General features: G+C 40.8%; 1 protein-coding gene across 1 annotated transcript; it reads right to left on the bottom strand.

Moving 5' to 3' along the window:
- Window positions 1–1056: 1056 nt before the first annotated feature.
- LOC102568897 (keratin, type I cytoskeletal 47 kDa) lies at window positions 1057–12783 on the bottom strand. The gene is made up of 8 exons (XM_019500013.2): window positions 12289–12783; window positions 11585–11667; window positions 9983–10139; window positions 7032–7193; window positions 6783–6908; window positions 4679–4896; window positions 2891–3048; window positions 1057–2477 (listed from the first exon to the last, which is right to left on the bottom strand). The coding sequence occupies exons 1-8, from the start codon at window positions 12730–12732 to the stop codon at window positions 2371–2373; spliced, it is 1455 nt and encodes a 484-aa protein (XP_019355558.2). The 5' UTR covers window positions 12733–12783; the 3' UTR covers window positions 1057–2370.
- Window positions 12784–13110: the final 327 nt, after the last annotated feature.

The raw sequence follows: 13110 nt of genomic DNA, 5'->3' as shown, positions 1-13110 counted from the left end.
TTATTGATTGCTTATTAAGTTATCTCTTAAAACGCATGGTGTAAAACCTGAGTTCTGCATTTTTCCCACAGAAAAGAATATCTGTTGGTCCAGTTCTGGTAGAAAGCAGGGGACAATGAACAAAAAAACAGATGTTTTTGTTAGTGATTTATATGAGGTTGAGAGATTTCTTGGTAAATTAGTTTTATAACCAGTGCTTACTGGAATTCTTAAGCAAATACTAACTGTAAAAATGCAATCTGCTTCTGGTAGGTGGAATAAATCATGTACATTATTATGTCCTGATGATAACAGTGGATTTCTTTCTATTACTTTTGAACTCGTATGTAATGCTTTTGTGTAGCAGATTGCTCACAGATTTTGAACTTGCCATAAGAGAAATTCCTAGTATTGTAGCAAAAATTCTGCATGTAAAAAAATCCCATCTCTTTTGGCTTTTTGACAGTTTTTAAAGAGCTGAAGAATGCCTGGTGCACTTTCACAGAATTTTTTTTCCTAAGAAAACGAAATGTTTTCCTCAGATAAAAATTATATGGTCATTCTGAAATTGAAATGTAGGCAGTAAAGTGGAGACTCAGTTTGTAAGAAATTTTCCAAATGCATTATGGAACAGATGCTCAAGAGTCCTCTTTTTCAAAAGAGCAGGTCATTTCTAGCAGGTGCTTTTTATAGTCAGTTCTTAAGAAAAAATGGTGGCAGAATTCCTGTCATCTGTACTTGTATAAAAACAGCAGCAAAAACTCCATCCCTTATTGGGTTTGTGGTTGGATGTGTGGAGTATATGTGTGGAGTACAAACTTTAGATTTTGCCTTTAACAAAAATGAAAGAAAGGTTAGGAACTAGGTTTCCAGGTAGCGCTGGTTCAAATAATGGCAGCAGAAGGCATATGACAGCATTTCTTCTTCCTCATCAATACATTCAAGCTACACTGTATACTTACATTCTCTTTCTGTCTATGGCCTCATTAAACCAAACCAACTACCAAAATATTTGAGGTTTGCTCATCACTGGCATCATTCTATCAAGATATTTTTTATTTGAAGAATTAGGAATAATTTATGTAATTTGCAACAGTAAGAATGTTTATTGAAATACACAAGAACATAGTAAGAGATTTTTAATTTTCATACCACTATACAATTCATTAAAGTGGAAAAAAGAGACATTTTAGGCTTCCTTTTTTCTTTTAAGAGAAGAAAATAGAGGTGCACTGATACATCAGTCCCATACCGGATTGGCACTGATATAAGGAAAATTGACAGTATTGTTAATTGGCTTTTTTTGGCTGATGTGGCCGATAATGTTGCTGATAAATGCCCTGTTCCACAGTGCAGCACACAGGCTTCCAGGAGCACAGCTCGGCAGTGTGGAGAGCAGCCAGGTCTGGCTGGCAAGTTTGTTGTGAGGGAAGGAGCATGGGGCAGGGGGGGCAGATCGAGGCCGCAGCAGTGACAGAGGGAGTGGGGCAGGGCCTGGGGCAGGGGCAGGTGCAGCACAGCCAGAGTGGAGCATGGGATGGAGCCACAAGCAGCTTGCCTGGGGAGGGGTGGTGGTGGTTTCTACCATTACACACACCCCAGGAGGGCATGGGGGGCATGTGCTCCCAGATCTGCATGTGGGGTGATGGTATGCTGCTGCTGTGGGCTAGGGCTGGGGCTGGGGGCGGTGCCGGGCTCTTCCTGTTGCAGGGGCTGGGCCGGCCTGCGCTCAGGGTGGATGGTGGCGATGCTGGGAGAAGGGGGGCTATGGCGAATTTTGGGGTGGCTGCAGCCCCCCCTTATAACCCTCTTCCCAGCGTCACCACCATCTGCCCTGAGTCCAGCCTGGCCCAGCCCCACTGCCGGCAAAAGCCCAGTGCCACCCTCCACCCCAACACACAGTGGCAGTCCGCCCTTGCCCTGCGCACATATCTGGGGGCACATGCCCCCCATGCCCTCCCGGGGTGCATGCAGGAATGGGAGCTGCTCCCCCGTGTCGTCTAGATGAGCTATTCTTGACTGTGTCCTGTACCTTGCCCTGTCTGGGCAGCGCCTGCCCCTGCTCCTGCCCCAGCCTCACTACTTCCCTCACTTCAAGGACCTCAATCTGCGCCCCCCATGCCCCTTCCTTCTCCCCTTGCCCCTTCCCCCACAACAGACTTACTAGCTAGATGCCACTCTCCAAGCTGCCCAGCTTCATATCAGAATCGGATCAGTATCTGGTGATATGGCTTGCTAAAAATCGGCCATCAGTATCTGCCCAAAAAATCTCTATCGGTGCACCCCTAGAAGAAAATGTTTATTTTGGCCACACCAAAAGAAGCTTTCTCATTTTTGCTGCTTTTTAATGGCATTTGTAAAAGGACCCTCTGTTCCAAATATTGATGTTGTTTATATTATTGGCTTCTTTTCAACTGATTGGACCTTAGAGGATGTGACTCTCCCATGCTGATCAAGCTCCTCAATTATTGTTTTAATCACTCTGGTTTTTGTTGGTTCTGAATGTAAAAAAGATAGTGTGTTAGTACTTGATTCTGTAAATGTCACCATTAAAATATATAAAACCATAGTTCTTCGTTCACTGACACCTTTTCTTGCAAAAGATAACTTTAGAGACTGTTTTAGATAGATTATAGTGCATATTAACTTAAGATAAATCCTTTTGTCTTCACTCAGGTTGCATAAGAAATTCCACTCTGCTATTTTGACTCATGAATTTGACTAAAATATTAATTAGATTTAATAAAAGTTAATTACATTAATAACAATTAAAGCATATTAAGAGCAAAGGTTGCAGTAAAAAATAATAGCAAAAGGAAGCAATTTTTTTTCTAAAGTTGCATATTCCAAGATCACTACAGCTGAATAGCTCATAATAGTATGAACAGAAAAAGCAAATAAAGCTCATTACTTTTGCTGCTACTGCTTGATCTTGATTCCGACCTTGCAGATCCAGAACCTCTAGACCCCAAATCTGCAGCAGAGACAGAGCCTTGAGATCCTGAAGTTGTAGCAGATCCTGTTTCTCTTAATCCTGAGCCTGTTCCAGCAGTGTCATATCCAGAATCACTGTAATATATTAATATTGTATTTTTGGAAACTGCTTATGCATTTTGCTTTAGATGAGGTATGTTCCCTGTTGGGAGCAGGGAGAGTATCAAGGACTACCCCAACAAATTCCCTTATTACTAGGCTGCTTAGTCATGCTCCCTCTTGCCTATTTTCTTGATGCAGTGAATCTTTCATAACTTTTTGATCAGTGGTACAGCTTCACATGAAGAGGTTCACAGAAGCCATTATTCCAACCTTGACTTTGTCCTACAGGTTAAGTTGCTTTCCTCAGAGGTAAGAGTTGTTGGTTTTGACCCCCTTTAGGCTGAGGACAACCTTGCATGTCGGTCTCCTATTTTCTGAATAACTGCTAGGCTGTTGCAGAAGAAGTGGGCAGGAGTACCACCACCAATGCTCATCTGATCATATTTCTGAATGAAAGTAGCTGTGGCATGGTATTTTGTGCTGAACTCATTGCTGTATGTATGTGTTATGAGCCTGCCTATCAGATCAGTTTCATATGCTATAGGGCCTATGGGAACTAAAGTACAGGGGTTCCTTGTTGAGAATCCCAAATGGTACCAAGATACTCATCTCAGCCAGGATGATGGCTCCTCTCAGCATGGTCAAGAGCAGGGTGTTAGACATCTAAGCAACTTTACTTGGGAAAATGTAGGTGGACCAGAGTGTCAGGTGCCTACAGTAGTTAGACAAGGTTTTTGTTGATTGCTCACTTGGATTTGGATGCTTAAATTCGTCTTAACTTTCACTTTAGTGGCTGAAGTGGTGTTTTGGATCTGGATCCATAGCTTTTGTTATAACCATTGTCTTAAGATAAGTTAGACCAGGGGTTTTCAACCAGGATGGCCTCAGGGAGTACTTGGCAGTGGGCACTGCTGCACCGCCAGCACTTCTGCTGCTGTGCTGCTGGCACACTCGCCAATCGGCCACGGGGGACTCCCTCTTTCCCTCTGGCTCATCTGGCCACCGGGGGACTCCTGCCTTCTCGACTAGCCACTGGGGGTACACTGACCCAAAAAGGTTGAAAACCCCTGAGTTAGACAAAAGTGTTAGTGGAAAGAGATGGTTTATGTCCTTTGTGCAGTGTAGATTATACAAAACATCAGATATCACCTCCAGCCAGAGTTCTTTGGGCAAATCAACCTGGTAAATGAAAACAGTACTGAAAGGGTAAAAAAAAATCCAAGTCACTGGGTACATCTACACATTCATTAATGCACAGTGGTTACTGCACATTTAATTTAGTACTTGTATAATTAAGAACTTTTGTGATGCCTTTTTAGTGATAATACTGCGCGGTCGTGATAGCCTAATACTGCGCAGTCCATCAGTCCATACTGTGATGCACTACTGCGCAGTGTTTTTAGGCTACTGCGCAGTTACAGTCTTGTGTAGACACTCCCACTTAGTAGGAGAAGTCTCATTTTCAAAAGTGCCTAAGTCATTTGGGAGCTCAAATCTCATTCAAAATAAATGGGACAGGCTCAGGGGTGATTCAGATGCTTTAAAAATGGGATTTAGGCTTCAGTCACTTAGCCTAATTTTACCCAAAGAACCCACCAATGATTTATGTAGAACCTGGAGAGTGGGTAAGACATTTTTTCATCGGTACACTTCATTTTCTTACCTTTCCTCTCGATCTATGAGGTGGCGGTATGTTTCAATCTCGTTTTCCAGATGAATCTTGATATCTAGGAGTTGTTCATACTCTGCATTCTGCCACTCCATGTCATCCCTGATCTGCTGTATTTGGGTCTCCGCGCTGCTTATCACCACTTGTATTTGTGAAAGTTGAGCACAATAGCGAGCTTCTGTCTCTGCCAAAGTAGCTTCAAGAGATTGTTTCTGACAGAAAAGAGAGGTGCTTGATTCTAATTTGTGAGAGTCAAAGTAGAAGTTTGTGTTTTAACCATGTGTGATATTAAGGTTAAAATAGCACCTTTTAACACTCGATATAACACCTGACTTGACACTTAATTGTTGATGGTTTCCGCTGTCTGCATTTGTCTCAGAAGATTAGTTTCATTGTTTATATATTATTTTAAGTTCAATTAGTGGTGTTTGTAATAGCATAATGCAGTGGTGCTCAACTGTTTTGGCCAGCAGGCCAGATGGGCAGTGCCCAGGGCATCTGCAGGTCAAATCCAGCTGGTGGTCCTGATTCAGCATAGGGCGTTCATGACAGGGCCCCATTCAGCAACCTGGAGAGGGACAGGAGGCATCCTGGCTCCAGCTTGGCCCTGTGGCGGGGAAGGGAGGAGGCATAGCCCAGGCTGGCAGTGGAAAGGGGGTGTGGCCCAGCCTCTTCCCCAGCCCAACAAGGGAAGGATGCTTGATCTGACCCCATGGGGGTGGGGAGGGGGCTTGAGCTGGACCCGGCCTGGCTCCACAGGGGAAAGGGTGTGTGGCCTGAACTCATCCAGCCGCAGGGGTGGGGGCAGAGGGTATGATCTGGCCCCAATCTGTTGTATGGGGCTTGGGAATTTAGCAGTGGGGGAGGGTGGCTGTATTTATTTCCCCCCACTCCCCCCCCAGGAGAATGCCACAGTCAGGCTACGTTAGTGTTTCCCAAACATTTGATATCTGGGGCACGCGTTTTATCTTGGTGGTACACTGAACTCTTACACCTAAAAAGGTGCATGTGTGCGTGTGAGTTTGTGTGCATGCGTGCAAGACTCACACAGTGGTCCTCAACATTTTGGCCCCAGGGACCAGATGAACAGTCTTGTGTCAATACACAGGCCAGATTTGATTTGTGGGCCCGATCCCCCCCCCAAAGCGAGGCTGGCAAGGCTGGGGCCTGATTCCACTGCACAGAGCTTGGATATTCATTGGCAGGAGCGAGATAGCAGTGTTAATTGCCATCGTTCCCTCACCACCAAATTTCTGGACCCATGGGGAGCTCTGCAGGCCAGATCTAATGCTAATAAAGTATTGTTTTATGTGGCACACTTTTGCCACTCCTGTGGCACACTATTGTGCCATGGCACAACCTTTTGGAATCACTGATCTGCTTGTAGGAGTTTACACTGTCTTCCTCTTCCTATTGAGCTCTACGGATACTCTCAGCATCAAATAGATGCTCAGCATGCTCTGTCCTAACCAAAGGAACTGGGGGCTGATGGTCAGCTTGGCTGCTTCCCAGCACTGATTTGTACTGTAAGAGACTGAGGGAGGAGATAGAGACCTAAGTGGTCAATCTCACTCACTTCTGGGCATGTGCAGTGCCTTAAATTGAAATAACTATGGATCTTTTTAGGCCAAAATGGAGGCACCAAAGAAACTATTGAGCAGGGTTGATTACGATCCCTTTTTGTAATGTACCACCTAAATTCTGCCCTAATCCTGTTTAGGCACCTACAAATTTAATTAGAATCTGGCCCTTCATATCTTCTGTAATGTTACCACTAGCTATTGAGCATTTTATCTTTTAGTACAGAAGCTGTTGACAAGATAAAATACAAGGAAAAGTTATCAGACAGACACACAATTATTAGTTAAATAAAATATGTAACATACAGGATGGTACCCTGTATCATTGAAGCCAAAGACAAAATCACCAGTGATTTTACTGAAGACAGAATTTTAACCAAAAATATTTGAGAGTTTACATTTTCAAAGATACATACCTGAGTTAAGAGCCTAAGACTCATTTTCAAATGGGACTTAGCCTTCTGAAAATGTTACCCATGATCTTTAGAAGGTAATCAAAAAGGTAAACATTCCCATACCAGAGCAAGTTGGGATTTCATCTCTATCTCCAGACCTTGAAAAGTGTGTTTTAGTTCAGTAATCTGACTCTTATTGGTATTGGTCTCCTCAGCACTGAAGTTGATCTGAACATTCAGTTCTTTGCTCTGTATTGCAATAACAAAAAATGTAGTTTAGTGAAAAAAAGACTGAAGTTATGAAGCCTTTGTTCAGAATGCTTCAGAACACGGAATCAACTTTCAGAAACTTGTTACCTGAAACATTCTTACCTTTTCATTAAACCAGGTTTCAACATCCTTGCGATTCTGCTCTGCAAGGGCCTCATATTCTGTTCTCATTTTATTCAGACGTGTAGTAAGATCAATTCCTGGAGCAGTGTTAATTTCTACAGTAACATCAGGAGAGGCTGAGCTTCTCAGATCGTTCATTTCCTAAATGAAGAGGACAAATGAAGACTTTGGGCTTGATCTAACAAGGAACCAAGGAACAGATTTTTAAAGATATTTAGGTGTCTAATTCCCACTGATATCAATGGGAGTTAGGCACCTAAAATACCTTTAAATATATGATCCTATGTACTCTAGATATGTGTTTAGGTTACAGAGTAGCTTAAGTGACTTGTGTAATTCTGTTCCTTCTTGTGTCTTGTACATTTGTGGAAATTAATGGGGACAAGGTTTACCTTACAAAAGAGTATGAATAACAATGAACAATAGTGAAGAGTAAACTCTACTTCTAAAAAATGGCCTACATAGTATTTTATAAAAACAGCTGTAATTTTACTATTAATTTTGCACCTGAACAATTAAATGCTTAATTTAAAAAGAGACACAGCATTATGCTTTTAAAATTTTATTATAAATACCTTGGTATTTTAAAACATGTACCAAAATGTGTTTTTTTCTGGACATAAGCCCAAAATTTTGTTCTGAAGATAGCTAGTAGCTAATAGATCTGTTTGGAAAGATAAATCAGAGCCTGTTAAATGGTTCTGTGCTATTTTGGACAAGAGTCTTCACACTCACAGAGTAGGGCAGGGAAAAAATTAAAAACACTTTAAATAAAGATTACTAGCTGTCAGTAAAAGTTGCCACTTGTCTCTTAATCATGGAAAGAAATTTGCTCTCGCATTTTCTGATTGCACATCCTTACAATGGCACAGATGTCCATCGTTTTCCAAGTTTTTAAACCTTGAGACATCCTAAGGCACTTCTCTTCATTTGCCAAGAAATATGAATTATCAAAGTTTATTGCTTTCAAATATAAATACTTGTAAAATTGCAGTAAATGTCCCCCTCATTGCCAATTAGAAATCCTAACAAATATCCAACTGGTGTAATTGCAGCAATTCAATTAAACATTCCACAAGCTTTGATTAAGGGTCAGTGCATAGTTGTGCTCTCCTATGAGCAGGCCAGAGACCTTACTATGACACACACATGGTGCTTGCTTCCCTATTTGTTTTGGATGGAATTATATGTGCACAAGATTTGTACCTGGTATTGATTACTTACTTCATGCTATTACAGCTGTGTTGACTAGTGCATGAGTGGCAGTGTTAGGAAGCCAAACCTACATTTACTTCCCCTGCTGCTATTTTCTTTGAGTGAGGAGCAGTGACACTGCAGGTATGATTTCCTTCAGTGTTAATCCCTGAAGTCTATATAGCTCACAGAGGGACTAAAAAAATAGAACCAAGACACCACCTTTTTCTTCTGCAGAAGTGCAAGATGAGTGTCTATCTCACTTGATATGATCAAATAAACAGTGACATTCTTAGCCAGATTTCATTAATTTCCTCTCTATATTTTTTTGAAAAACAGACTCCCTTATAATGTAAACCCCAAAGGCTAAAATAGCTAATCCTTCAGAAGAAGAATTTACAAAGATTTTCGGTGTTATTAATAAACATTCCAGGCTGGATCCTTAACTGGTTTAAATCAGCAACCTTCACTGATTGCAATAGATACACCAATTGCCCCCGAACTGTCTCTTTGACTTTAGCTGTGCATAGATCGATCAGCAGTGCAACTGAGGGGAGAGGTGACCAGGGTACCAGCCCTGAGTGCTGAGTTAGAAGATCCAAAAAAAAAAAAAAAGCAGCTGCCACTGCCACTGCCACTCTCACTCTCCTAACTGTTAGGCTGCTGCTGGTAGCCCAGTTGTGGCAACCTGGGACCTGTGGCTTACAGTGGACAATAAGCTGAATGTGAGCCAACAATGTGCCCTTGTTCCCTGGAAAGCTAATGGCATACTGGGCTGCATTAGGAGTGTTGCCAGCAGATCGAGGCAAGTGATTATTCCTCTCTGTTCAGCACTGGTGAGACCACATCTGGAGTATTGTATCCAGTTTTGTGCCTCCCACTACAGATAGGATGTGGACAGATTGGAGAGAGTCCATCGGAGGGCAACAAAAATGGTTAGGGGTGTAGGGCACGTGACTTATGAAGAGAGGCTGAGGGAGGTGGGCTTATTTAGTCTGGAAAAGAGAAGACTGAGAGGGAATTCAATAGTAGCCTTCAACTACCTGAAGGGCAGTTCTAGACATGATGGAGCTACACTGTTATCAGTGATGGCAAATGACAAAACAAAGAACAACGGTCTCAAGTTGCAGCATGGGAAATTGAGGTTAGATATTAGGAAAAGCTTTCTCCTAGGAGGGTAGTAAAGCATTATAACAGGTTACCTAGAGAAGTTGTGGACTCTCCATCCTTGGAGGTTTTTAAGCCCTGGCTAAACAAAGCCTTGGCTGGGATGATCTAGTTGGAGATGGTCCTGCTTTGAGCAGGAGGTTGGACTAGATCAGCATTTCTCAACCTGTGGGTCACGACCCAAGGTCACAAGAATATGTGAAAGGGTCATGAACAAACTTTAAAAATGGATCAACAAACTTTAAAGGAGAAAAATGTGGGAAATGGTGGCTTTTTCCTTGCAGGCTGGCAGAGTTCTAGCCCGTGAGGGGCTGCTCAGGGTCCCCCCTACCCCACACCCTGGGGGACTGGGGCCTGGGGATGGGAGGCAGTGTTGGGGGTGTGGGGCAGTGGGTTGGGACTGATCACTGATGTTTACAAATGGGTCCTGGTACAAAAAAGGTTGAGTACCACTGAACTAGATGACCTCCTAAGGTCCCTTCCAACCCTAATTTTCTACGATTCTCCAATTTTTAGTGCCTCATGAGCCACTTCCACCCAGTTACACCTCTGCATAGATCCTACAATACCGCTTCATGATTCTTCTTGAGGTAAGCCACCTCATCAGCCAGGCTTTCAATCTGAATCTCCAGGTTACTTTTGGCAAGGGTTTGCTCATCTAGGACTTTTCGCAGATCACGGATGTCAGCTTCAACATTCTGCCAAAGGTATAGCTCATTCTCGTATCTAAAAAGAATTGTTTAGAAAACTATGGTCAGATTGCCATACCCATTATTATTGCTGCATAATACTCCATAAAATTCCAGAAAAAAATTAAACAATTTAATTACTGAATGATACACTACTAACCATGACTGAGAATTACAGACTCTAGCTTTTAATTCTATGAATAAAAATGGGTCTGGCATATGAATAAAAATGTATCTGTTTTTACCCTTTTAACTCATTTGTAAATTCTGGAAAACAGACTCAGTCAGAATTTGCATTGACTGTGTAGTGCGCAGGTTTGTTATTACCCTGAAATAAAATAGTTTTCTGATAGTATACTGTTAAGTTTACAATAATTTGGATTATTAAAAAGTATTAGCTTTACAGCTAAATACAAGACATGACCTGTGGCCTAGCAATGCAGCTGACCACAAGGCAGAATGATAGCTAGGCCTTTGCTTGTGTCATGTAATCATTTTAACTATACCAAGCATTTTCTGAGTTAAAAAATAAATCTGTGTCTGTGTGCTAAAAAAAATCAGCTACAACAAAAAATAAGATAAGATAGAGAAACCATTGTTCTGATCATACTAGTTGCGTCCTTAAAAAATATCTTCTACTGTGTAAGGTTTTGCTAATGTTACTGTTACTTAACTTTTAGCTTTTATAAATGCTAGTTCAGCTTAATAAAAATATGCTGTTACAAAGATTTATAAAGCACCGCCCCAAGTATTGCTTTTTGTTAACCATATAGTCGTGCTTTGTTATAAAAAATATAAAAGATCGCCTCACCCTTGAGGGGGGGCCTTTTTGCCTTTTGCTGGCTTTATGGTCTTTGCTAGAGCAAATAAACAGCTGTCTTTCTTTACCCGCGTTGTCTGTCAATCAAATTACAGCTAGACAACAAACCTTAAAAAAGTTTCTCCCACCACAACTGTAGGCCAAGATCTGGCCTACAGCAAATAGATAGTTCTTACCTTTCTATCCCTTTTACATGTTTCATAAAACTTCACTAATCTGAGTCATCATATTCTTTCACATATAAGACATACCTTTTAAAATTGTGTATTTCTTATAAATATTTTCTGCATCTTAAATTCAAATAAAAAAGGAAAGGAAGCTTTTATATGCACCATAGAGGTCATATCCATATAAATATTTCTCTTTGTGATGTTTCATTTTTTGTCTTTTAATTTGAAAGTCCGAAGATTTGGTCAAGCATGTTATGCGTGAAGAAATAAGGAATAGGTTGCATTATGGAAAATGTAATTATAAAATGTTTTAGCAATATAACATTTTACTGCGAAGTTTAATCATTGAAGAAATCTGTGAAGATTTAAGAGAAATATTGCTTTTCAGGTTGATTAAAGCAGGCAATGAAAGATTCTTATAAAATTATTTGATAGCGTTTTAATGTTGCATTTATTTAATAGCTCATTTGCCATATAATTAATTCCGCTTACTTCACTTTGAAGTCATCAACAGCCAGCCTGGCACTGTCAGTCTGCAGAATGATACTGGCATTTTCAACAGTTGCAGCAATAATCTAAAAAATGGAAGGAGATTACTGAGGAAAAAAAGTATTTATTGGATTTTTTAAAGTTTTCTTTCACTTCGCCTGGGTCCCATTCTTTGGGTGAAAGTAGTTACAGTCAGTGGAACAGTTAATGTTAAGCAGTTTAAGAGCTGATATATTGTACTTATATGAGGAACTAAAATGAAAAAAATATTTGCTCATGCGGTTCTGTTTTTAAGAATATTTTTCTTCAGTTTGTTCAGTTTCTCCCTTTGTCCATTCAGTATGACCCTTATTTTTCTTTTTCCATATCATTTTCTAATACTGTCTTTTCATTCTTACTGCTTCATGAACACCTTGTAGGCTTACTTCACATACTTCACAAAAGTCACATTAAGATAAGTGAAAAGTGAATGTCAGGTGGCTTTAACTGTCTTCATTATGAACATATCAAGTACATATTGGTTCCTGGAGTCCGATGTGAGAGCTACTGACTTGTTAATATATGCATAATGTAGGTAGATATATTTTATATTAACATTACAGTTAAAATAAGCAAATGCTTTGAATAGCTACTTTTTAGAATGGATACTAATTAAGCATATAAGTTATCCAACAAAAATAAATGGTTTCAAAATGATGTATTCTTACCTGATTCCTAAGGTCCTCAATGGTGGTATAGTATTTACTGTAGTCACGGGATCCTCCCTCAGTATATGACCCTAATGTCTCATACCAGTCCTTGATTTTGTGCTCAAGCTCTGCATTTGCTTCCTCCAGAGCTTGCACTTTGCCCAAGTAAGATGCCAAACGGTCATTAAGATTCTGCATGGTTTCTTTTTCACCACCAAAAAGAAGTCTGCCATCACTACTATTATTACCAACAGCACCATAGCTAAAGTTATGAAAAGATCCAGCTGTACCACCTCCAATACCACCCCAGCCCAAGCCACCACACCAGTTTCCCCCAGTCTCATACATTCCCAGACCAGAACCTCCACCTAAACCATACACTCCCCAACAGGGTATTTTCATAGATGCACCACCAGTATGGCAGGAGGAAATTTGCCTAGACCCACAACCAAAGAAAGACATTATAGTAAAGTACAGGGTAAGTTTGCAAAGGCAGAAATGTAGCTCAAGGACAGACTGCAGTATAAAGACAGGATCCAGCTTTTATATTTAGATTTATAAGGGAGTGTTCTTTTGGAACGTATTTTTCTTAACCCTATTGTTCTGTTTGGCAGTATATCATACCTATGCAACTAATAGTTATTAATAGCTAACCCAAATATTCCTGTTTGCTTGCTTTCCCTCAAATCATTTATGATGTCAATGTGGAAAATGGGTGGACCAAAATATACTAGACCACATTATATTCTTCATCTTTTCAACAAGATTGTGTAATTTTCTCTCTCTGCCCCACCCCCGCTTTGAACTTTTATGGGGGCATTCCTACTCTTTCTTTGATTT

This window comes from Alligator mississippiensis, chromosome 4 (genome assembly GCF_030867095.1).
Source record: "Alligator mississippiensis isolate rAllMis1 chromosome 4, rAllMis1, whole genome shotgun sequence".
In the NCBI taxonomy this organism is placed as follows: domain Eukaryota; kingdom Metazoa; phylum Chordata; order Crocodylia; family Alligatoridae; genus Alligator; species Alligator mississippiensis.
Note: the sequence above shows the minus strand (reverse complement) of the source record. Positions and strands in the feature narration are given on the sequence as shown.

Bases quoted from the DNA above. Each gene is read 5' to 3' on its own strand.
- LOC102568897 (XM_019500013.2), bottom strand. From the start codon at position 12,732: ATGTCTTTCTTTGGTTGTGGGTCTAGGCAAATTTCCTCCTGCCATACT. The intron at 7,194-9,982 runs GTATTGTAGGAT...CTCTTCATTTAG, and splicing joins TCAAGAAGAATCATGAAGCG to GAAATGAACGATCTGAGAAG. The intron at 4,897-6,782 runs GTATGGGAATGT...CTTTTCTGTCAG, and splicing joins TGAAATCCCAACTTGCTCTG to AAACAATCTCTTGAAGCTAC.